Genomic DNA, 27,121 nt, shown 5'->3' with positions numbered 1-27,121 from the left:
TGATGTACTTATTGTAAAACAGTAATGATTTTTTACTACCACTTTACTTATATGGCTCTATTTTAAAGGCCCTTACACCTATGAATTTCATGTATCAAATGAATAAGTTACAAAAATACACTAAATGAGGAAAACTAAATGAGCAAAACTAAATCACTCAATAACTTAGTGTATACAACATTTCCATCAGACCTGCTCTTTCAAGGAACACTGAATTATATGAGGCATAAAAAAATCCTTTTAGGATGTATTTACATATGATTGTTTATGCTGCCCACCTCTGGGGAGGAAGAAAGAGGAATAATTTCTTTCACTTTGAAAGACGCTATGTTAATGGGAAACATGCATTACAACTGGAAAATATGTTTCCCAGACTAAGAAAAATTATTTACGACCTTTGCTTGTATATTTCTTTGGGGATTCTTTCAGGAATTTACATGACGTTGCAAAATTCCATTTTATTTTAAGACAAATGGAATGACAAAGTCCATTTTTCAAGCTGAGGGGAGAAATATACAACAAAAATAGGAGACTTACAAGATTTCTCTCTAGGGATTTCAGCTGATGATCTATTTCTTTGAGACGATTTTGTTGATCACGTTGCTCCTTATTGTCTCGCAGAACCTTTTCACCTAGAGCTGCTTCTAGGCTTCTGTTTGCATAAACAAGAGACTCCTGACAAAAAGAAAAATAGGTGGAGTTAAACATATGACTTTATATTGCTTCAAAGGCAGACGAGTATTCTTTTGATTTCTGTCAGGAAAACACTGAAATGTTTAGAATAATGTGTCAATTTCAAATTTTGCAAATACATAATTTTCATTATGCACATTTTTAAATACAATGGCTAAACATCAGGCTGGACTTACTGAAATACGAGAATTCTTCCACTTCGCATTTTAAGAGGAATTTCTTGGTCTCCAGAGCTAACACTTTGATGCTTAAATTCTACCACAAAAATAAAAATGCACTGAGAATTGGGAATACTGAATGTGGGGTTCAAAGCCTGCTCCCATTAACCATACTGGGATCAGAAATAGGCCAGAAGGGAAAGGAAGAACTGAACTGAAATAACTTTAAGTTTTGTTTATTATATATCCTAGTAACTGAGAAATACCCCTCCCTCTGTAAGTCGGAGTTAGATGCACAACCATTATTAAAGATTTGGGTTGCACATTCTCACATGCTTCAGTTGCTTTGGATCAGATTCTGAAGACCTGAATACACTCAAGGTTCAGTATTACATGTAATTTAGATCATTAAGAATGACAAGTATTGGCAAAACAGCAAAGTTATGTCGTGACTGGAAAAAACAGGGCTTTCTCTTGCAAACCAAAGGTCCTATAAAAGAACCCAAGGAATCCAAATAATGGTAGAAGGGGAAAAAACAATCAAACCCCACCCTGTTAGTCAATTCAAATTGCAAAGGCTAATTGGAGAGAAAAACAGCCTTTGCAATTTAACATTAAACATAAAATTTCTCAACTACAATATATATATATAAAAAACTGTGAGCATCTGTAAACAACTTTTTCTAAACATCAAACAAATCTATGAGTTCTGACATTTAAATCAAACTGTTAGTTGCCTGAAAATAAACTTATTTTAACACAGCAAAAATCTTTGAATATATATTTACAAATCAGCAATAGCTGGCAGTACCAGAATGCTAGTACATTTTCCCGTAACAGAGATATCAACAGCTCCATCTGCTAATGACTAGAATCTCTCCAAACTGGACTGTAGTTCAGTGTGGGCCACCTAAAGCCAAATTCTCAATATTGAGTGTCTAAAGCTAGGCTTCTAAACATAAAGAAAGTTTTTTTAATTAAATATGATGCCCAATGGTAAGAAATCTGCATGACTGACATCTATACAGAACATAACCAAAGGACTGACTTCAACTTGTCTTCATTAATACATGAAACAAGGACATGACCTTCATATTGGCAATATAAATATAGAGTTGGCAAAGCAGCTCAAAGTATAACAAACTGAGGCTCCCAGTAATAGGAAGAATTGCTTTTACATGGCTTTGTTTTTCCAGCAATTTTAATACAAGTGAAATTGTTCATGGAAGGGTCGGAAGGATGATGATGGCATCATAGCTCTTTTGCTTTTTTTAAAAAAAAAGTTATAGCTATTTCTGCAATTACATTTCTAAATCCAGTCTTTTGATCTGTGCCTATATAGAGACACTGCCATGTGAGCAGTTAGTGCTCAGCACAGATTAGAGCTGCAGCTACGATTTGTACTAAAAAAGCTATGTTATGAATACACCTATAAGAATATGCAACTAGTGGTACTGAGAAGACACTAAATACAATATTATACTTCCCAGTATTTTATTTTGGGGTTTGTATGCATGGACTACTGGTCGATACTTTTATATGAACTCAGCCTTCAATGAAGAACAGAGCTCAAACTGCAAACAGCCACTCTGAAAATACTAGTGCTGCAGTAGCAGCTAGACTTAAAAAGGTGATAGTGAGAGGAGTCATAAAACCAAAAAAGTTACGACCTTCAAATTTTTACTTTCTTTTCCACACACATTTCTGAAGCAAAGCTTTATGCAGATCTCTGTCCTAGTCTTTCAAATAGTTTCAGGCACACATGTTTCATTTCACACACAGCTCAGCTGCTGCAAGCACTTAGGAGCAACCTCTTCAAACTTTAGGAAAACTATCTATCATTTCCTTTCATCACACTCAGTATGACTTTAAGCCTGGTTCCTTCTCTAGTAAAACAATACTGTTCCATCAAAAGAAATTCTCAACTTGGATAAACATGACGACTTTATTCTCCGTAAACTTTTCTTGAATATTGATCTCTGCCATGATAGCTAATCAATTCTTCTCAGAGAATGCTGGATTAAACTTGAAATATGAACATTTACCATAAAACAGAAGTAAAAAGTACTTGTTTCAACATTTCTCCAAAATTAACATCCACAACTGAAATAATTCTATTTAGGTATGATGGTAAAAAAAAATATTACTATTTACTCTTTCTCCAGTCAGAGTGGTTTTGCACACTTCAGTCACATTCCCTCTTACTCCTTTTTTCCAAACTCTGTGAAGTCACTCCTCGCATAGAAGCCGTTCTACACTTCTGAGCATTCTGGTAACCAGTTTCCCATTTTTTCTGTACTGGTTGAGATCCGAGGACCACAATTGCACAATAGTCAAGCTATATGGTGCACTGTAGATGAGTACAGCAGCACAGTGGTGTTTTCCATTTCATTCTGTATTGCTGTCATAATTGTTCCTGATAATCTGTTTGATATCTGACCTCCATGGAGCATTAAGCTGCTGCTTGCACAGAAGTGGTTCTTGCAGTCTCATTGCCCCCATCCCTGAATAGTAACTTATCAGAACTCATACCATATGAGCAAAGTTAAGACTTTTCCCCATTTAATAATTTTGAATATTTTCAAGATATCATTAAATAAACATAGGAAGTATTATATAACAAAACATTTTATTGTCAATGTTTCATATGCTTCAAAACATTTTATGTTTCAATTATAAAGCATGTGTACATATTGGAAGTCCATTTGAGATTAAAGATCTAAAAATCTTATAGATGAGGTAGGAAATAAAACTGCTAGCTATGTTACACAAGGGAAGATACAAGTACTTAGCAACAGCCAAAGCTGTAACAATCATAATGCAAAACAGAAATATCCAGTATTTGAAATGGCTACAATTACTTGTTGCACTCCCTATTTTCCAAATTTCTATAAATAAATAAAACCAAAATCCCACCTAATGAAAGATATTAGTGTCATATAATTTTCTTGAGCCACAGAACTGGCTGATCAGCTTATCAGCCTGCTTCTAAAAATGCCTTGAAATAGAGATACCTAATAGAGATATCAAAATCATCTGTTTTGGTGAAGTGTAGGCGTAGAGTATAGCCTACCAAAGAGTTCATTAATTGAAACATTAGTTTATCCTCAGAATTCTTTATCATTTGAGTATTTATTTAGCTTTAAATTCTTAACTATAATCTACTGCTATAATTGAAAAATTGAGTATTTTTCTGATAAAAGAAACCCAATCAGGTATGAAAGAACTCATCAAGGTAATATACAACATTAATTATCTTTCTAAGACAATCAAGCAGATAGATATTACTGTTTCTTTAAACACCATCTCCATTTGCTTCTATTTTTAGGTAGTTTTCCAGTTTTTCAAGCTGGTAACTGTACAATCACACACAGTCTTACACATCATATTCTTCATCCTACCACTTCCCTGTCTCTTCTAGTATTCCATTCAACTTAATTTGTTCTTCCCCCAAAATACTAAGTAAGACAGAAGCATTTTTAAATGTTTAATTAAGTTGGCGCCAGAACAAAGAAATATTTCAGAGAGAAATACAATTTTGATGAGAAACATTTCCATGTAAAGGAGAACATTAGTCATGGAAAAGCATTCTGAATCCAGCTGGACTCACTGCACTATGAGATAAAGCTGTATGTTCCTCTGTGACAGCTCAGCTATGGTACTGTACGGTAATTAAAGCCAGTTGTTAAAGATTTCAGAGTCAGAGCATAGTTCCTATATCCCGCCAAAGTATCTATCAGGGGCAGAAAGCAGCTCTCCCACTGAGCCAATGGTGATTAAGTGTTTGCATTCTGGAAGAGGTATCTAATGCCGTATCGGAAGAAAAGAATGTGCAGCTTTATGATATGCACCTCTAAGCTAATTTTGTTTTAATTGCTTCTAAAATTCTAAACAAAAATCCAAGCAGATGATTTACAGACTAACAATCTTTCCCAATGTTTCCCAACACAAACTCACTATACCCTACTCAGCCACAACAGATGAAATCCACATCTCATGGAAGTCAGAAAGACTTTCAGCACTGATTTTTAGGAGAAAGAGTAATGTCACTGCAATCAGTCTCTTCTCCAGAGCACAGGACATCCACGTTCCAAATTAGACTTGTGTCCAGTAACAATTAGACTAATTCAAAATAAATTCTGTACTTTCAGGATTTTTGCAGCCATCTTCTGGCACCTTAATATAAAAAAAACAAACTCCTATGAAACAAATATTAGGGGATATTGATCGTGATAACCAAGGCTGTTATAAAAAGACCATGAACTTAGAACAACTACTTGTAAAAAAAAAAAAAGTCATTTTTCATGCCTTCTGAGAGGAAGCTTTCTAAACTCAAAATAATTTCACTGATTTCTCAACTATTGCTGCATGTTATTCCTGGGTTTTTTGAAAAAGCAACTGTTAAGAGAATTGGAAAACAAGAAGTGTTGAGAATGAACTTGCATAACTAAATTCAGAACTTGACCTGCTGTTATTGCTATGAAGGAAATGAAGAGTGATTTTTTTTTTTTTTTTTTTTTTACCTGCCAAAACAAAAATAACCATAAGCAAGAACACAGGACTAAAGGCTAAAGCTGGTACAAAGCTTCCACAGCAAGCTTCCTGAAAGTTCAGACAACTATTTCCTCCTCCACTTACAATTAAAAAAAAAAAAAGCAGCTGAAATTCTACATAAATATAAACAAGCCCAGTCATGTCAGAATGCCAGATACAATCAGATCACACCTACCAAATCAGGTTTCACACACAACTTAACACTGACTTGCCTGAAGTCTGGATCACAATGAAACTAAGGCAACCACTAGACATCCTGTCCTCTGCTGAGAGAAGCAGAGCGGCAGGAATGAAGGCACCTATGGGATTTTGGAGTCAACTGGTAAGGCACCAGGAAACCAAGACAATTACAGAATTAGACAGCTGCAGAGTGGGAGGGTGTGCTTTTGGTTTTTGTTTTGTTGGGTTTTTTTTAATTTGTTTTGCATTTATGCAATTAGTGTCTTTCTAAATGCAGTTTTAAATAACTAAAGCCTCCTACTCACTTCAACTTGTATTTTTTCTGTTTATCTCTTTCTCTAAATTTATGAAACCACCTTTAAATAGTCCTATTCTTTGGTAGCTTTTATTAAAATAATTCATATGTTTAAAATTATCTGAACAAAAACAAAAAAAGACAAATCGACTCCTGTAAGTGTTTCCTGGAACTAGAATGTCTGAAAGTTTTATATGCCACAAAACAACGCTGAAGGGCAACTGCTTTTCACTAATGTAGGATAATTTATGGAAACTACCTCTTCTCAGTTGTTAAGTTTAATATCATTCAAAAAGATAAGCATACACATAAATGCAAGCTGCTATTGAAATCCTTCCGAGCTTTTACCTGAAAAGGCAGCAACAGCAACCACTTGGACAAACGCTCCTGCACAGAGCGTTCACTGTCACAGGCAGCTGCACAAACTCCAAGCTGATGTCTCCTAACAGTGAACACAAGACCCAGCCACCACCGGCAAGCTCAGCTCCATGACCCTGATGCCACCGGGTCCCACCGGCACTGACTGCGGCAGTGATGACCCAGTAAAGCGAGCCGCCGTGCCAGGCGTTACATCAGCTGGGGAACGAGCAACGTCAGAACGCCACTCCGCCGCAACAGGTGGAGCCACAGGAACTGCTGCTACAGGTAGAACAAAACCTGAAGTTCAGCAAGAAGTCAACGCAAATCTGCTTTTTAGAAAAAGAAAAAAAAACCCACAGATATTTTAGCCATTCAGAGAGATGGTTCTCATACGCTGGTAACTGAAAACCTGTAGTTTTGCCAATGTACACTCTTACAGAGCCTCCAATACGCCTGTTCTGGCTATAAACTGTAAATTTAATAAGAGCAAACAAGTTTTGTACAAATAAGAGCAAAACAGGAATTATGGTGTTTTATGTCACGTTTCCTCCATTATATTGGGCAACATTACCAGGGCATGCGATAAACTGGAGACTTCTATGTACAAAATACAATCATTTCTCAAGGCTGATATCCCCCAAAGGTTCTTACTACTGCTGGCAAGGGAAAAAGACAGGCCATCAAAAACAAGGAACACAAAATTTCAATCAATTGTCTACAATCCCAGATCATAAATGAAGAAGCACTTTTGGAATCCTGAGATAAGAAGAAATCTAATTCCCAAAGACAAATTATCATAGGTAATGTGTCACTATGCTGATAAAACCACTGAGGTCCTCATGCAGTTAAGAACATCTCAGTTACCAATTCCTGCATAAGAAACCACAGAAAAACACACAAAAAAAAATACCAATGAAGATGCATGCTGTACTTTCATTTGCATCAGATCTCAATGCATACTTCAAATGTGAAATCTGCAATATGAGCTCTGTTCTGTAATATACCTGATAAATCTGGCTTGGAGATTTTGAGCAAGAGCTAGAAATCACAGAAAAATCCCCATCAGATCGCAGTACTTGAAGCTTAATGTCTATCTCATTTAGGTGACGAAACTCCATCGGTTCAGGTGTGTACCCTTCTCCTGGTGCTAGCCGGCCAGATACATCCTCCTATTTAAAGATAGAGAAAATATTTAATCTTCATTCCCAAAGGAAACAGACTTTAAAGGCAGTTACACATCAAGTACATTTCTTCTTTCAAATAAACTCAAGAATAAAATGTAATTTTTCCTCTGTCTCTGTACATAGCTGAACTCTGCCAATACTCATATACCAAGCATACCTAAAAGCAGATATGGACAGAACAATTGGTGGCATACATTTTTCATTTTTAAATATAACTATGTAAACACTTAAATGGACTCTAAAAAAATATGTATTTCCTTTTATTTTTAGAAAGCACATGCATCTACACGCAGAGAGGAATCTGACGAAATTCAACAAGCGCAAGTGCAGGGTCCTGCACCTGGGCAGGAACAACCTCATGCACCAGTACAGGCTTGGGGTGGACCTACTGGGGAGCAGCTCTGCGGAGAGGGACCTGGGAGTCCTGGTGGATGACAGGTTGACCATGAGCCAGCAGTGTCCCCTTGTTGCCAAGAAGGCCAGTGGCATCCTGGGATGCATCAAGAGGAGTGTGGCCAGCAGGTCGAGGGAGGTTCTCCTTCCCCTCTACACTGCCCTAGTGAGGTCCCATCTGGAGTACTATGTCCATTTCTGGGCTCCCCAGTTCAAGAAAGATGAAGAGCTGCTGGAGAGAGTCCAGCGGAGGGCTACGAGGATGGTGAGGGGACTGGAGCATCTCCCCTACGAGGAGAGGTTGAGGGAGCTGGGCTTGTTCAGCCTGAAGAAGAGAAGGCTGAGAGGGGACCTAATATATGCTTACAAATATCTCAAGGGTGGGTGTCAGGAGGATGGGGCCAAACTCTTTTCAGTGGTGCCCAGCGACGGGACAAGGGGCAATGGGCACAAACTGAAGCACAGGAAGTTCCGTCTGAACATGAGGAAGAACTTCTTCCCTCTCAGGGTGACGGAGCACTGGAACAGGCTGCCCAGGGAGAGTGTGGAGTCTCCTTCTGTGGAGATATTCAAGACCTGCCTGGACATGGTCCTCTGCAGCCTGCTGTAGGCGACCCTGCTTTGGCAGGGCGGTTGGACTAGATGACCCACAGAGGTCCCTTCCAACCCCTACCATTCTGTGATCCTGTGATTGTTAAAATATAACAGCAAAAAAGGCATTGTGTTAACCTAAACAGACCCATTACTTTACTTACTTCTATAAAAGTCCAAAGCCTGCATCCTCACTGACTAGCCACTCAGAATCCGTGAAATAAAACTGCTTAAAGCCAGATGCCTCACCTCCATGCCACCTAGCCAAAGAGCAATCAGACAGCTCCCAAGTTCCTCACCATTCTTCTGAAGGTTATACAACTCCTTTCATCAAGTTCTCTTTCCATGCAAGAGAAGGACTTTGGATAGCAAACCCCTTTTCCTTAATGATGCATCTCACTTTAGAGTCTCTTAGCCAAGTTAGTGAAACTTTTAAAAGTCTCACGCCATGCCTATTGCAGTTCCCTTCCATCATCCTAAATCACTCTGTTATGCCTTGCATCTCAGCACTCCTTGTTTGCACACTTATTCTGGAGATACCATAATTATAACTTCAGTTCAAGGAACTGAACAGAGAATTGACCATATAGCAAGTTTGAGACAGCAAGATTTTTTTTTCTTTTAAAAAAAACAAATGCAAGCCAAGAGGCACAAAAATAAGAAGTTCTCAACTACAATGAAAAACAGTACATCTTGTCAAACTCCCCCAATAAACTTGCATCTCAAAGTCTAGCAGCAAACACAGACACACATCTGTTCTGGTACATGCCCAATCACACCTGCACAGCAGCACATTAGAAGTCCAAATACAGTGGAACTTAATACACTACTCTCCGTTGTCCTCTGAAGGAGGCAACAGACTTCTGTGCAAGCCAAAGAAGGAAATACAATCAGCAGCTATGTCTAAAAGGACAACTTTCCATTGATAAGGAGTCAAAAAGTGAGAAAGCCTGACCAAAACCAGGCTTGGAGTGAAACTGCAGAGGTTGATGCTATGGCAGAAACCACCTGGAGCAAAATCTCAAAACGAGGATATGAGATGCAATGTGACACTTGCAATACATCACCAAAGAAAACAAGGCCTTCCTAGGAAAGCAAAGGAACTGCTCTAAGTATCTGCTGCCTTTCTAGAGCCCGAGGATGTTATCACAGAAACATTGAGAGGGACAGAGAGCACAGAGTTCTTTTCCTGATCATGATCTACATGAATTTTTCCTCTTGATAGCAGTAGCACCTGACTAACCAATATGAGTGTGTGCTCCTAGTACAGACAGTTGTGTACTATGAGTGAGCTTGCCCCAAACAAATGGGACCATATTCGCAAACAGATGCAGGTTCTCCACAGCAACCTGGCACCCCTCACACCCAGGAAAGCAGGTCTGCATAACCATCATTCACTGGGAATGACACTGTCTCTGTCCTGACTCCAAAGAAACACCGGGTAGGACCTTACAAGTGCAGGGATGTGAGGGAGGACAAGAGTGTACTGCTGGTTTCCTTTCTTTTTCCTAACAGAAAAGGACCAGCACCTTGCCCCAAGACTTCAACATCTGTCTTACAAGAGATTCATGTCCACTACTCCTTTACAGCTTTCAGATTAGTCCCCCAGCTATTTAAGCAACCGCGTCCATGCAAGAGGAGGAAATATCAGCTTCCAATTACAATACCACTGCTATGAGGTCATCCCTGGTTCATCTCCATTATCCATTGCACTGGTTGCAAAAAAAATAAAAGCATACCCCAAACACATGTCATAAATTACCTCCATGCTAAATACTAAAAAAAAAAAATATATATATACACATATATATATATGTATATATATATATATACATATATGAGAGAGAGTCCTCTCTTTTATGAAACAGCATCAGTTCTTTTAATGCTTTCTCATACAAGTATGATGACACAACTAGGAAACCTGACCGCACATGACCTGACTCCAGAAGAGCCACTCAAAAAATGTCTCTACAAGCTTGCCAGCTTTGTGGAAGCATCTGTTCAAGTGAGACGGTGACCATCATAAGTATCCAATGTGGTACTACACTTGTGCCATGTTAACCACCCGCTAATCAGACACCGAAGAGCACAGTGCAAACACACAGAAATGACTCTACAGGAGTCAGTTAAGCTGCAACTGGGCTCATTAGCTGCAGCTCAGTGTCTTTATCCCATGCTCTCACACCCACTCCACGTGTCCAAATAACTCCAGCAGTCACTTTACTCCATGGCTAAATGGACTCACACACTCTCTCTTGTATTTTCAAGATGGCTTTGCTTGGAAAATAAGCTGCTGTCCTGTCAATGTTTCCTGTGTGTTAACTCAGAACAATACTTTTACAAGAGCACAGTCAGTGCTTATTACTGTGGAACATCTGAAACACATCATACCCCTGCAGCTTTGACAATTAGATTAGCAGGAATATGTACTTCTAAAATACTTTAAATACTCATAAAACACTTTTTTAAAAAAGTAAGAAGTGCTGTTTGGGTATCTGAAATATTTAGTAGTACGAGTCAAATGAAGTTATCTAATTCCCATTACACCATACAGAGGAATTCATACAGCATAGCCAGCTCTGTCTTGATTGATAACCTCCAAAACATTACTTTAGCCAGTGCAGTTGCACCAGCTTTTTAAAATCAGAATCAAATAAGATAAAAGTGGCCATCAGCTTGACAGTTACCTGGGCCAGCTTGAAGCCGTCTAGATTACTCATTAGCTGATAATTTCCTCATGATCTTTGTTCAAAGCAGCCACAGGAAATGCCTCACCCATAATATAATTCAAATGTAGGAGAGGAAGAAATCACCTCCAGACTAGACAGGTTTAAGTAACTAAGTATTATCTTTTCTTTTATTCTATTTTAGCAGTAGATTCAGGAGCTGTTTTCTTCAAAAAGATGATCTAGTACAGACTAGACTAACCCACAAATTACCATTCCCATTCTTGCCCATTGTATCAAGCACATACAGCAACACACACGTCCTGTGTAGTGATGTATTTAATGTCTAATATAAATAGTAAAATCTCTGTAGATATAGGCCCAAATGATAGTGACGTGCCAAATAAAAAATTTGGACAGATGTTATACTTTTCCATTGCCTTGATGCCTTGAGAATTGGTGTAGAAAAGGTACACATTGCTAGTCAGAATTTGCATTAGTTATTCTGCATAAATGCCTCTAAATTTTGTGAAGGACACTAGCTTTAAGAAAAAGAAAACCCAATAACTATGTATTGTGAGAGAAGACTTTTGCAATCAGTAAAATAATAAATTCTAAAAAAAAGCCACTATTCTTTGGGTCAGAAAGCTCCTAATGTTTACTAACAGAAGGCTGTTTAAAACATGTTCACATCTTTAAATGCTGATGTTTATCAAATGCAGGACCATCTCCTCAAATGGAAATACGCCCTTGATCAGGAAAGAAGAACAGACAAGGTGGTATTGTCAAACACCAACCTTTCCAACAAGAGGCGAAAACCAAAACACAAAACCCCACAACCCCCTCCTTATAGTTTCTTCCCACTCAAAGGCTGGATGAGGTACTGTTTCAGCTTAATATTTTGCCACCCTTATGTGGGATTATAATGCCAAACCTGTTGCAAGCATGTCTAATAGAACACCTTGAATCTTTTCCTAACTGCATAGACAAAAGATTAATTAAATAATGATCCAGTGAGCTTTAACTTTTTTCTTCTAATATTCAACAAATTACAAGTACAATAAAAATCAACTCTCCTAACCAGTAGACAAACGTTAGACCAAAGAGCCTTCCACTGCACCTTTTTAATGCTAAACTGTGTCATTTAAGTCAAACATCTCTGTGCAACGTCATTAACTGATGAGTATTCTACACAGATAAATAAGCCAATCTGCAAGCTTGGTGTTCATGTCCAAAACAATTAAATTAGCTTTCTGTGTAAAGCAAGGTAACAAATGTTATGTCAACAGGAAGACTGCTGCAATTTTACAGAAGTCTAGGTTTTAAACCTTTGTATACCAATGATTAGCAAAGGTTATGCTTTCTGTGCTTCAGCTTTTGCCTACTAACTGTGAAAGAACAGCTACTGTTTAAATACTGCACATTTATTTACTCTCAGTCATTTGTCCCTCAGGTTTTCCTGACTGATACAGACTTCTTCACTTATCTTTGCCCCACAAAGCTCTGAAAATGCCAAAACATAGAGTATATTTATTAGTTTTCCTAGAGCAAAGAGAAAAGTTTTGGACCACAGACTGAATGACTTTCAACCTAGAAATAACACTGCAGTTAGGTAGATTACAGATTTGTTTAATGTCATGAACCGCAGGTAAGTTAGTTCTCTGTCTCCACAACCAGTTTGGATTCAGATGAAGAAAACCCTGAGCTCACCTCCTTATCTCATATCCCGAAACAGTAATTTATAAAGGCAGATTTTAGACGCATATTAGAAAAGAGTCATGAAAAGCATCAACTCTTGCATGTCTTCATCTTATTAGAAAACAACTCAAAGTAAAATATTGGAAGAGATAGTTAAAAAAAACAAACAAACATGCATTTGCTTTTGTTTCTTTCTCTCACACATAAGTTGTTATTTAACCTAACGAAAAATAATTTAATCCATATCATTTTTAGCTGTATAAATGAAACAAAAACTGGACCTTGGATATATTTTGTCCATTCTACACAAAGTTCACATCTTTCTTCTTATGTACTGTGATTCACTGTATACTTACAAATGCTGTGAAAAAGTTTGTAACATTACTATAGACTTAACATAATGTAAATTTTAATGTAAAACAAATTAGAAAGGTCACCTAATTTCTTTACACAGAGCAAGTATTTTCCCAATATTTCTTCTCACTTACTAAAATGCAGGTTTTCTGAAGCGTTATATCAAGTTTACATAGTCCGAGGGTGCTCATTCTATGAAAACACGTATCTTTAGCATGTTTAATACCATATATAGTCAAAAAGTATAGTAAGTTCCTAGTACGATTCATTTTTTCATACCAAATTTTATCTTCCCATCCTAGCAGCCTTATGATTACTTCTGTAAAAGAACAGCCCCCGAGAACTCCTTCACTGTGACATTCCCCTTGAAGCAGCAAGACATAAAGGCCATCTCCTAGTTCCTGGGACCTCAAAAGACTGATGCCTTCATATTACTGGGAATCATTCTGTGTCACAGACTTTCCTAGAAGCAGTGACTGGTGGGACATCCACACACTCTTTTGTACTCTCCAGGAGGAAAGCTATTTCTATCTACTTCAGCTCTTGCTATCCACTGCAGTATGCAGACTGCACACTTTTTAACAATATTATGTTAAAGCATAAATGCCTAATACTCAAGCAGACTTTGGCTCCTCTGTATACTTCTATGACATGGTGAGTTGGAAACCACACAAAGATGTCGTGTTATCTTTCTAAATGGACACATAAGCTTCATCAATGTATATCTCCCCAACTGCTGCATTCTGAAGTTCATGTCCTCAAAAAACTTAAGTTTTTTGAAGTAGTTGCTGGCCCTTCTGCTAGGGACTACAGCATTAGCTGCTCAGATTGATAGGCTGCAGCTTCACATTTTATGAAGAGGAAATAGGTCACCTTCTTCTCTGCCATGTCTAACTTTAAAGTTCTGCTGATTTTCTGAGGCCAGGAATGTCCAAGTGTTAGTAAAATGAGGAAAGCAGCCAATGAAAATTCCATCTTGGAGACAAAGCCCACTGGATTTGTCCAGCTTTTCTCTCGTATCTCAGTAGGTTACTTCATGGTGGGACTAAAACCAAATCAAATTTAGATTTACTGTAAAAATGAGAAAAATACAACAGGACAGTACAAATTAAAATTGCCATACCTCAAGATCTTGCAATTCAACTCCATCTTCTAAATCTTTCAATAGTTCAATTAGCCGCCTTCTTTCTCCCTCAAGCATAACAATCTGATTTCCTGAATCCTTTGCTAGCTGAAATATTTACAAAAAGAAAAATATAAACAAACTTTAGAACTCCATTACCTCAAACAGCACCAAACCAAAGTTTTTAAACTCTGTGAAATTAACATCCAAAACTTGCTTACTGGTGTAATACAGATTATCACTCTGACAGAAAAATCTAGCAGCCTACATATAATAAACTGATAATCTTGTAACAGCCTTGACATAGCGTGGGGGGGAATGGATATTTTTCATTGGATGAAAAATCATTATAGCTACTAGGTCTGCATAGAAAAAAAGGCATGAACATCGAGGCATCTATTTTCTGACAGAAAGAATTCTTCTGTAAGTGTCCCATGCAGGCTATACATGAACAACCTGCATACCTATTCCTTAGCTACGCATAAGAACATCTTCCTTTAACTTAACAGTAAATACATTTAAAGGAAGTCTTAGGAAATATTTGCCCTTAAAACAAGCTACATTGAGGCACAAACAGAACAATGCAGTTTCCAGTACTCTTTAGCAGATACATACAAGCAGTATTGTCCCAAACAGTGTGAGCATCCAAAAGGAGAACTATCTTCTACAGTACTCTGCCTTAAACAACAATTTTAACAGCAAGATTTTTTTCATTTATGCCTAATTAGTTTTTAGTGTTCCTGATAAAAAACCCAACTGTCTCCAGAAGTACTTATATAACATTTTGTTAAATGTTAACTAAAAATAGTAATGATTTTATGCTTTAATGCTTACCTCAATGTTCTTTTTAATGAAATCCTGATTGATTTTAGTTTTGCTATGTGTTTTTTCTGCTTGATTAAGAAATTCATTTGTTTCTAACTCATTTGGATAATCTGAAGTTTGGGGAAGAAAAGTTACTAAGTTATGATCTTTCCTTTTCTGATTCAGTCAGAGCTGTAATAACAGCAATCCCATTTAAATCTTTAACAAACATATAAAGTGGATAGACAAACTTTTGATATGCTGTTTTCATCATTTATATAACTACATTGCTTTAAATATTATTAAATATATTAAATATACATTTAAAGCATAAATATTGTCAAAATCTAATCTCATTTTTAAGATTTTATGAGATCATTCAATGTAGGCAAGGCTAAAATACTTCTGGATTTCTGACCTCAAAAATGTTAAACACGGCAGTATTAAAAGCCATGGCATTCCTTTGAACCCTATCATTGTTTCAGTTTTATCACTGGTACAAAACCAGCCAATAATTTTTTTGAAAACCACAGAACTATTTGGAGACATATCAAGTACATTTTTTTTAAATAAAACAGCTGAAGAACAGATGATATAGTTTATATTATTATAACACAGCTTACAAAACAAATTTTGTTAAAAAAAACTCATCACAGAGCTGTAAGGCTATTAAACAGCCACATGATATTCTGACAACACCACATGTACACTTTTTTCAACAATCCATCATACAAAATCATCAAATCCATTATACAAAAATGGGCATATATTCTGTTCTTCAGAGACTTTTACCAGTTTTAAAATAGCAATTCCTTTACAAACAGAAAATATTTATCACATTAAATAACAAGTCTAAGCAAATATAACCAACTTTTAAGACTCAAAAATAACTTCAAAAGTCGGCAAGGTACTTTTTGTTTTTCTGGAAAGTAAAGATTTGAAAAATGGGTGGGCAATTTGCTTACAAAAAAACCCCAATTTAACATATTAGAGAATAGAAGATTATGAAGGCTATGGAAGTTTACACAGAAGTAACTCTCTTTCAGAGTGAGTAGACTGAAAGCAAACTCCCAAAGACTGTGATGAAATTCCGTGCATCCTTTTACACACTACGGACAAAAAATCGTGCAACATTCTCACCAATCAGACTTACTCTCAAATTGCAAGTAAACCTGAAAGGACTCGGGTGTTGGATCTGACCAAGAAAACCCTGTCACAATTCAAATGCACAACTGAAAGCACCCCAAACAATCTTTAACATTACTAGGCAACATCTTGAATCTATCAAGGAACTGGATCATATAAGAATTTACCAATCCACGTGAAAATGACAAGTTGTATCCTGAAATGAGCAAAACACACCAAACACCAACATAGCATGCAACATATATGAAACATTACTTTGAAGCTACATCTTTCTCTAACTGTAGAATAAGCATTTTTGAGAGGGAGCTATCATATAGAACATCTCAAGAAGAGACTGTAGAACAAGCATTTTGAGAGGGAGCTATCATACAGAACATCTCCAGAAGGGACGGACATGGATCACTGGGACAACGAATACAAGATTGCCATGGGTAAGTAAAACAGAGACTGCAGCTCAACAAATTTTGTATACGAGTTCTGGTAGATTTCGTACAAATTTCAAAGATTTGGTACAAACCTTGATGAGACTGCTAAAGTAATAGTATAAAACTAATACATACATTCTTCTCCACAAGTCAAGCTCCTTTTGTTCAGGGTTTGCCTTTATGACAACTGTTACACAGAAATCCAAAAGCAACCAAAACAGTAAGTCTTAGCTATTCAGAAACCATAGCAAAAGCCTCCAGCAGAAAGAGTAAAAGTAATTTAAATAATTTATTGCTCATAAGTAGTAAGCAATCTCTATTTCATGCGTTCCCAAACCAGGAGAATGTAGCGCAAGCAACAGCAACTCCCAACCTTGCCTATGCTGGGAGCTTCAGAGGTCGCTGACATCCTGAACACTGCCAATGAAGCCTGCCATTGCTATTCAAGGACACTCCAGCACTACTGAGAAAGTGTGACTAGGAAGCATGAGGGTCAAGCTTAATTTTACGGGAGGAATGAAGACACATGGTAGGAAGACAGAGAAATCAAAAGCACAGCATTGCTCCAACCCAGCGTGAAGAAACATTCAGTAACACAAAGTACAGGTATCATACTGGTGGACTAAGACAAGTGATAAATTAGGGGAGCTGAGGTCCAGGTTTAAAAAGTTAGAACACGCAGTCACATTCCAAAAAGTGCAGAGATTCTGCTGTCATCAATAGTTCAACCTTGAGGAACGCCCATCTACTGTATCTTTGTCATCTCAGCCAGTCACTAGGAAGACAGATTCCTTCAATTTACACTGAAGGGTTGATGACAAAGAAATAAACAATTGCAGCTGATAGCAAAGGCAGCTGAAGCTAGTCTTATGTCACAACACATGTGAGAAGTTACTCAACCATACAAATTTGAATTTCAAATAGGGAAAGAACAGAGGCACAAAAGCACAATTCAATTTATTTTGCAGTGTTGGACACACTACACTACTACCAGCACTTGATATCTGTATACAGTGCACATAAACAAGTGATGTCTAGAAGAATCAGCACAGACGTTTGATTTTTGCCAGATAATCTATAAAAGCAATGCAGCCTTTACAATAATCAGCCAGCGTAACAAAATCTAAAATGAGTTATCTGAAGATCTAGGTCACAACACCCATACAATTTCTCCTGAAAACAAAAGTACAGAACAGTTGAAACTGTATACAGAACCACTCTTCATTTTCAGATGGTTTCTTGAACAAAAGCCTATTAATGAAAGTTACAGTCCCTTAGAATAACAGGAAAGACAAGTTTTTAAAGAACTTACATGAAGAACCAGTGATACATTTTACAATGAATCAGTTACACACCTCATCATTTTGCAATGAAAATGTTTTATAAACCTGAAAGCAAAAATTTTCTTAGGATGTCAAGTACAATGTTTTAGATAAGCCACAAACAAAATTATTCTCTTTTATCATTTGTAAAAAAATATGAATTGCTGCCATTCCACTAAGCAACCTTGCTTTTTCTAATTTCATTGGCCTTGCCACAAAGGCCAAGTCTTCATTAAAACACTCATCATACACATTGTTTTGCCATATCTAGAAATACAAACTACACAATTAATAAAGCTTACCTCGATTATGTTGGCGTCTATGGCAATCATAATCTTCTGGATTAATTTGTGCGTGAAATATTGAAGTACATATTTCACCTTCTTTAGCATAGGAAGGATCTGCAAGGAATTTTTTAAAATAAAATGTAACTGAAATGTATTTAAAGATCTAATTTTATGTGTATCATACTATAAGATCTCACACGTGAAAGTTAAGTTTACTTGGATACATCACCATATTTCTCAAGAAATAAAGAAGGCGGAAAAATATAAGGTGTCTCTCACAAATAATTATGCTGTTTCATATGCCTGTGTTTTTGTTTTCAACAACTACTACCCATACAGGACAAATTATTACATTCTAGAAGATACAGTCCAAGGCCCTGGAGTTCAAAAGCCTCTGCAGACACCATGTGGGAAGTCATCAAGAAGTCGGAATGAGAATAAAGCATTCAGGTTTTCATAGCTGGTGTCTGCCTGTGCATGAATTATTAGATTTTCAAGTGGCTTAGGTCAAGTCTAGAAAAAAAGTGTTCAAATATCCTAGCATGCAAGAGTTGTTTCAGCTACTCAAAGAAAAAAAATCAGTCGCGGTACTGACATATCAACTGGAAGTGTAAGTTAGAGAATTAACTTGTATTTTGTACCCTTAGCACTTACAGAAGAAGACTCATATTGCAAAGAACCATATATATCACATACAAAAAATGTGTTTTTCACAATGAAAAAAACAGCCAACATCTTGTAATAATTAATTTTAATGGACTCAACTGAAAGTACGATTTTGTTACCTAGAGCACAGGGGAATGATTCTAAGTTTAATTAACTCCTGATTTACATTTCTCCCATGAGCGTGTCAGAGATTTTTTTGCTCTTGAGAGGCTAGAACACACAAACCATTAATAATTTTGTACCCAGAACCTGTGTTTGATTTCACTGCCACATTAAAAGCTGTATTTAAATAGCTCCACTATATAATTCATTTAATAAGCCTCTTTATCCAATTCAAGCTCTGAAAGCAAAATACATGAATTGCATTTCCATTTCAGTATCAACCAGAGCAGCTACCAGGGCTACTACTTAAATAGGTAAATAAATAAGACCTGAAAAGTAAGGCACATCACAGAAAAATTCAAGATTAAGATCAAGCTGGAGGAAAAATATAAATCTAAGCCATGCAGAGTTTTGCCAGTACAGTACATCAGAATCCATATGCTGCACATGATCTCTACAGCAATGAGTTACCTTTGAAATAAAAGAGGAATTGAAGGATGGAGTTCAGTAACAGCCATACAGTCTTGCTTGCCTACTGTTTTTTTTACTATATCCTGACATCTACTGGAGACTAAGTATCACCCATATTAGATTCTGTCTTCTTCCCTTCATAACAAACTTTAGCACAGAAAAAAAAGCAGGTTACCTTGTAATAAAAAGTTTTGTTGAGATGTTTTAACACACATTGCTACCATTGTTATGCATGTACTTCCAACATTCAAATCCATATTTTTGTTCAGCAATAACCATTCAGACCTCAAATCCCTGTTCTCTCCCCAACAAGAAAAAGGACAGGACACACCACAATTCTGTTGCCTTTTAACCAAGAAAGCCTTTCAAGCCAGGTATACAGGTGAAGGACAGGATGCAAAATGTGCATATGATTGACACATCTCTGAGAACTCCAGTACCGACAAAGAGTATTCAAACAGCAGATTTTTGAAAACAACTCTCAAGTTCTGATATGGTATATTCTTGACAAATACAGTCTATTTTTGTCTCCCCTGCCCCTCCCAATAAAGACAGTGTGAGCAGAATGCCTACAGTTTTTTCTAGTGTCTCCCCCAGTAAGAGTCTAAAATGGCATCCTTTTCTTTCTGTGGCTAAAATACCCAGTCTTTTCTTTTTCCAGGTCCCTGCAAGCATCCATGTGCGTTCTTGAAGAAAACTACCAATACTTCAGAACATGCTTCAACCACTTGCTTTAGAACTCCACAGAATTGTGTCCTTCTGACTCAACAGAGAAAACATTTCTAAACAGTTTTTTAACTTTTTTTTCCCTATTCTACCTATAGTTTTACATTATTGGTATTCACTGTAACTTTAACCATAGCTAGTCTTTTCTGGTTATGTATCACGTTCCACATTTCTCTGTATCATTAACTATTTGTTTACCTTTCCTGTTTAAGAACTCAATCCTTCCTCAGTCATTTGTCTACTTTTAATCCAGCTATAGAACTTGGCGCTTTAAATGCTACTGAAGATGGAAATGATTTTTATTCAAAAAATAAAATGCAAACGTTTATTCTTATCAGCATGTTCATTTCCACTTTGAATATTTTTGTCTTCATCCTCACATCATGATAAAACTCAGAAATTATCTGACCAGAATTCCTGGTCTTTTCTTCCTGAGAATAGTCTGCTACCATGTCTTTAACATAGTTTAACTTTTTAAAACTGCCATCTATCCTAAATTTTCTTCCCTAGAATCCTCAGAAAAAAAGCCGGTTAAAAAAACTAAGTTCATGTTTCATATTCACGCCTTTTCCTTAGACTCACACTCTATACTACTTGACAACCTCTTTTACTCAAATTCTGTCTCACGTTCAGAATCTTAAATTCTTTTAGAATTTAATTAAATGTAACTTAATCAGTATCAAATCTAATGTAAATGACCCATACTTCCTTTTGGATGATGTTCTAAGACCCGGGCTGTGCATGCATCTTCCTGTATTGTTTTCCAACACAAAGCTCAGTAGTTAGGATCATAATTTGGCCCCATACTTTTGGCTCTTCTGTTAACAATTTCTAAAAAGGCTCAGGATTTCCCTCCCTCTGCCATATTACGAGATCTTTATCATGGCACTGCCGTTGCTTCTTCTCACTCTCTCTCCCGCTCCCAGATAAACATTTTCTCCAAGATATGCGTGTATCAGGGCCCACAGCCCTAACGCTTCTAAGCAACATTTTTAGGCCTAATATTTTTTAACTGCCTTCCCTTCCTACAGCAAGTACTCCAGCCTAGCAAACTCTCTAACTAAGACCATCAGTAAACACACATCAGTAACTTCATTATTTTGTTTGTTTACCAAAGCAATTTTGAATTCCTTGCTTATTGCAGATATTCCAAAATGGTAAAGACATACAAGTTATTCAGCAGGTTTCCACTCTTCGTTTTCCCTACACCTGCTATCCTTCCTTTCATGTACGGGTGTTAACGGTCACGCATCCTTTCTGAAATCCGCTGTGTTTGCCACCAACTTAAAAAATGAGGATTTTACTTATCCTGGATTTCTACCCTCCTAGAGTAGCCAGTTCTCTGAAAAAATGCAGTTTGTATAAACAAAATTAAAGTGCAATTTCTACATTTGTGATAATGCAAAAATTATTTAATTTTTCAAATATTCCCTTGATGTATTTTTACATGCAAATATTATTTCATTGTAAAGGTTTGAAAGCTTTATTTTTATAGTATCCTACAAAAATATGAATATTAATCAAAATACAGGATAGTGATATCAGGTTATTTACTTCTTTCTTACTTACCAGCTGTATTCTGCCATGATGAGATCAAAGCTAAAAAAAGTTTTGTGTTTTCTATCTCCTCATGGCTTCCAGTGGTATTGATAGACTATTCAAAGGAAATAAAGCATAATGAATATATTTACTCTAAAGTGAATACTTTAAAGCAAAATACATTGCCTGCTTCTCAGGTCTAACAAACTTCAGACCCTATTAAAATGTTTCTTGTTCAGTGGCAACATTTACTTACTGCTTTGTTTTCTTCTTATGATGAAGGCATGGTGGAACTTTCAAGCCTATGTTATATATTGTCTCTTACGTGGAGACACATTTCACATGACAAAGAAGTTCTGTAATGTATACATGGCTCTCAATCCAAATCCACGAAATTACGAGACACACTCAGGCCTACTGCAATCATGTCTTTTTAGCAACTGTCATTTGTATTCATGCAAATGATACAATACTCAACCTCAGTGAAAATACTAAATCTCATGTTCCAAGGCTTAGAGTGACATTTAACTGCTAGAGACCTGGACACCAATAATGTGAAGAAATTTGTGCTGTAGTGTTCTCATGGCTCCTTCAAGGGACATCTCTAATTTCTTCAGTAACAGACAGTACCGAAACAGATGGGCCTAAGAACGGTCACAGTAGAGCAGAACAAATGCTTTTAGGTCTGGGTTCACAGACATTACCTCTTGTCACGCCTTATCGTACCTGCAAGTAGCAAGCTCAAGCATAAGGCTGTGCTAGTAAACCACACCCAGACAGATGTATATTTGGCAAATGGTCATACCAATTTTTAAGGACCACGGCCTTTTTTCAAAGCCTGCCTAGCCAATATATATTAAACCAATATATATTAAGCCTATTCAAAATTATTTTTTAAGATCAATTTCTTCACTTTAATCAGCCAACTGTGAAATATTTAATAAAACAATGCATCTGTGAAATATGGTAATTCTGTAAGACAGTATTCCAAGATATACTATTTACCAAATAAGCAGAATACTTCTTACCTGAAGTTCTTCCCAGAGCTTTGCCCTCATTTCTTTGCCTTGTTTTTTAATTGCTCTCTCCTTAGAATGTTTTTTTGCCAGCATTGTGTCAAGCTTATTCATTATCTTTATAGCTGCTTGAATCTGAGGATCAACATCTGTTCCTTCAGAATCTTCCAAGTTGTCAGAGATTGCTGTAGAACAGATTTTAAATTAATGTTAGCTTGAAGCAATTCAACTTAAAAAAAACCACAAACCTGAAAAGCTGTACAAGTAATTTGCTAACAACAACAGACAAGAATTCAATTATTCTCAAGCATATACATCATGTTCATTTCTAAACCTGTTTGTAGCAGGGAAAAATACAGAAGTCTTTGTAACACAATGCTGCATCAAACTCTCAGCTGTAGCAGCTGGATACAGGAGTGTGAGGGAGGAAGAGCTCCCCACTTCGGGCAAGTGATTCCATTTAAATTTATAATGGAAGAGTGACGTCTCCACAGTATCAAAAAAAATCACAGAAAATACAAGCTTTAAAATAAAAAATAATTTCTTCAGGCTGAAGAGTAGAATACATGTTGAAATATTCATTAAAATTACTAACTCTGGGGTTAACTCTTTAATATCTCTGCTTTTAAACGTTATAGAAGTTTCAGTCTTGAATCGTATTTCAGTCAAACCGGATTCTGATAACTGGTTCTGGAAAAACGTTTTGGAAAATAGCAATGGTGAAACATTATGGAAACTACCAATATTAAAATAGATTTCCATATTGTCTCTTTTTTCCTAAACATGCAGATTACAATTTCTGATCAATTTTAGCTTTTCCCCTTCCTATAGCATTCTCATACTCTGCCCTCTTTTCTGGCCAAACGTAGCTTCCATAGCAAGAGTAGAGGAAACACTTGTAGCACTGTCTCCATCCCACAGACTTCCAAACTTTGGAGTTGTGCAATACCTTTCCATTTTCTAATCTTTTGAGGTCAAATGCTGTACACGTCCACAGATCCCAAGCATTTACTGTGATGCGTTGGTCTACTTTGTGCCATAAAAAGAGACAAGTGGTTCAACAAGTGGAGAGCTATAAAAATCCAACTGAACTGCAGGGAAAACCCCAAGATAAAAAAAGAGGACTTATTTCAGCTGGCCTGAACCCAGCAGATGGATTTGGACCTAAAACTACGAAGTGAAGCTTTGAAGTTGAGTTCTATTCAATTTCTGTTCTGAATATTATGTTAGATGACTAGCACTGCTGCACTAGGTAGACTCACCACTGGATTCTGCCTTATTAGATTGACCAAATCTATGTAAAACTCAAATACAATCATATCATTACAGAAAGTGAATAACCGGTAATAAAATAATCTTCAAATAAAGAATTCATCCAACGTCTCTTGAGTATCACAATGCATATACATTTTCAATTTGTAATATTTCTTTATAGCTATATAATACACAAAAAATACACTATGATCCCAAACTCTTCTAGAAGAACTAACAAGAAAAGGAAAAAAAGTTTTATTGCACTGTTCACTTCATACACCTGAAAAGTAATACCTGCTTTTGCATTACTTCGTTTTCCTTGGGAAGGCTCACAGAACTTCGAAGTCTGTGATTCAGTGCTATCATCTCCAGAGTCTGGATTGCAGATACATCCTGAAAAGCATAGGAAAAAGTCTTTCACAATAAGACAGATGTGAAATACACTTTAAAAGATACTGTTTGAAATGTCTACAATTGAGAAACCAAAATACATTTTTGTCAGCTAGGAATCCCCACAGAGCCACTGCAGTGGATTACTGTTTAAAAAATTGTATGTACTAGCACACCAGGACACACATTAAATACAGGAGCAGGAATCAAGGGATTTCTTTTGACCTCAATTCTGTCATGAAATCTATCTGCACTTGAAGAAGGTGTCCAAACTTCCTGCTTCACATACTGGCCTTCGAGTCTCTATTTTTAAAGAGTCAGAAGATCTAGAAAGTTAATCTATTACCATTTACAGAATGTCAAAACAATGTCATCTGAAGCACTTCTACTAGTGCTTTCATTAAAATGAGATAATGCATACTTATATTTAAAGTATGTTATTATCATTACCATTGTTCAGTTGTTAAATACTGTAACTCACAACCATAATTTCCAATTTTTTGGACTGGTGGACCATTATTAGGATACAAAGTTTCTAACAAATGATCATGATGTCTCTGAGAGTTTGATACAAACAGCTTACTGAAAACACTTTCTAACATGGTTCCACAGAACGCAAGCAGATGGTTTCTCCTGATCTTTTAGGCCGTCACCAAGGTGTAGGTCACAGCTTAGACGCTACGAGACATACCCTGTGTTATCACTGCCATTACCACTACATTTCCTTCAAAGATGGATTCAAAATAGTAAAGTGAAGTGAAGGTATGAATTTTGACATCTCCTTCTCTTCTAGAATTTTATCTATTTGCATCCTCTTTTCCATCCACCGACAGAATTTTACCCAGACTATACAAACATGATATTTGGTCTAGCCACAAAACAAGAAAACATTAGTCATTCCCACACCTGACAACTCATCAGGATTCAGTATACAGTTCTGAAGAAAGAAGGTCGTACTCTCCACTGTGGTTTGCTGATCCGTTCTTACTTCCTCAACATCAGATTTCTCTCTGTCATCACCTTTGTTTCCTTCTGGACAGCAGTCTTCTAGACTGCCTCTTTGATGACTACCAGCCAAACTGACAGGTGAACCAACCTATGAAATGCAAGTTAATTACTACCATAAAAATATAATTCTTTGGGGGGAATAAAAAGACAACATAGGCTAGCAACGATTATATATGAAACTGCACAGTAATTCTTAAATAAAAGAACCATTTTCAGATCTGATAGAGTTCTGTTTCTTAGATATCACGTTGATTATCAAGCTCATCATTCTACAGACTGCCAGATTTGGGATTGCCAGGCTAGAAAATGATTCCACAGGTTCATGCCATTTCTGCTGTGGCAGAGGGTACAGCCAACCAGTGCAGAGTCTGTGTGTACAACAGCCTCATCCATTTCCTGGCACTGTGGGTGCTCTGCACCAGGCAGCACCCCAGTCTCTTGCTCACACTACAGAGTTTTTAATAGCCTTTGAAGGGATGAAAAGCTTATGCTTAATTCATCTACCTCAAGACATTGCAATTTTCGTGCAATAGTTTGTGACATCTAGGTCAGAACTTGGATTCAGAGTTATCTGATGTTAACCTTAATACCTGACTGTGAACATATTAAAAAAAATATTGTCGTACTTCTGTGAAGCATCTAGGTATGATCCCCTTCTACTGACAGGTGAACACAGCTACAATGCAATTGGACTAATCTAATTAAATCAATCTAAAATTTCCAAGTCCCAGTTCCCACATCCCAACAACCACATTGCATATCCCATTCCCAAAATTAAGTTAATCCTCAATATTAATTTTCTCAGAGGACAGATGAACACCCATTTCCAGTAGACTTTGCTGAATCCCTGGAGCTGATGTATTTCTTGGAATATTATGAATTTTTTTCTAAACTCGATTTAAACATATCCTGAGAAAGCCTTTTAGTCAAAAACTCAACTCATGACGATTATTCAAATGCTTTATTTTAATAAGCAAAATAATTTTTATTCCAGCTTAAATTTAAAAGGACAAAAGGGATAGAAGTGAAGTTATGTACATACTGGCTCATGCATCAACAGCCTATAGCTATGTAGCTACACATTATTGCCAGAATATCAAATGTTCTTCCTTAAAATAGAATTTATTTAATAATCCAATCAAGTATAAAGAGGAAGACGACCAAATTTTCCAGGTTGTAGTGCTGAACAATCCTCTTTGTGGCAAATACGAAAGTAACACAGATTCAGCAAAATGAAATTAAATATCATTCCATGCATGCAGAAGGAGCAGCCCTCATTCGTGAACCTTCACAAAACCCCTTAGCACACCTGCAGAGCCCAGAACTGTAGATGAAGCTAAAAAAGCAGAAGCTTATTTCTTTGGCATTCTACTAAGAAGAATTAGGCACAGAGTTTTTTAATCCACTGAAGGCAAAAAGAATTACCTTTGGCAAACGTGGCTCTGGTGTTAATAAATCCATAGATGTATTTAAAGATCGACAAATAGGATAAGCTCTCGAGCCGGATGCCGGCCTTGAAATTTTATCCAGGCTCCCCCTTGTAATATCCATTGTGACCTGAAATTGAAAAATAACCCACCAAACCCAACCTTCCAAACCAGCAGTTTCATAATAATGCAACACAAGTCCAGTAATATTTCATCCGTGGATTAAACAAGTTTCAAATCCTTTCTAGTACTTCAACGCTGAGCGGTCTTTCCAGTATAGACCAGCTTG

The 27,121-nt window shown here is 36.8% G+C and overlaps 1 protein-coding gene across 1 annotated transcript in view; it reads right to left on the bottom strand.

The window, feature by feature from the left end:
• The window catches only part of FSIP1 (fibrous sheath interacting protein 1), an 86,963-nt gene extending 59,842 nt beyond the window's left edge, over nucleotides 1-27,121 (bottom strand). Inside the window, exons 1-10 of the mRNA XM_009931817.2 lie at nucleotides 26,831-27,121; nucleotides 25,304-25,493; nucleotides 24,302-24,400; nucleotides 22,766-22,938; nucleotides 21,768-21,852; nucleotides 18,249-18,347; nucleotides 15,084-15,184; nucleotides 14,250-14,357; nucleotides 7,245-7,409; nucleotides 538-675 (exon numbers count right to left, since the gene is read on the bottom strand). Of these exons, the coding sequence (XP_009930119.2) occupies nucleotides 538-675; nucleotides 7,245-7,409; nucleotides 14,250-14,357; nucleotides 15,084-15,184; nucleotides 18,249-18,347; nucleotides 21,768-21,852; nucleotides 22,766-22,938; nucleotides 24,302-24,400; nucleotides 25,304-25,493; nucleotides 26,831-26,956 (1,284 nt within the window). The 5' untranslated portion in view covers nucleotides 26,957-27,121. The remainder of the gene's footprint in view (nucleotides 1-537; nucleotides 676-7,244; nucleotides 7,410-14,249; nucleotides 14,358-15,083; nucleotides 15,185-18,248; nucleotides 18,348-21,767; nucleotides 21,853-22,765; nucleotides 22,939-24,301; nucleotides 24,401-25,303; nucleotides 25,494-26,830) is intronic.

The sequence above is a fragment of the Opisthocomus hoazin genome, chromosome 7, assembly GCF_030867145.1.
Source record: "Opisthocomus hoazin isolate bOpiHoa1 chromosome 7, bOpiHoa1.hap1, whole genome shotgun sequence".
Lineage (NCBI taxonomy): Eukaryota > Metazoa > Chordata > Aves > Opisthocomiformes > Opisthocomidae > Opisthocomus > Opisthocomus hoazin.
This window is presented reverse-complemented; position numbering and strand designations above follow the sequence as displayed.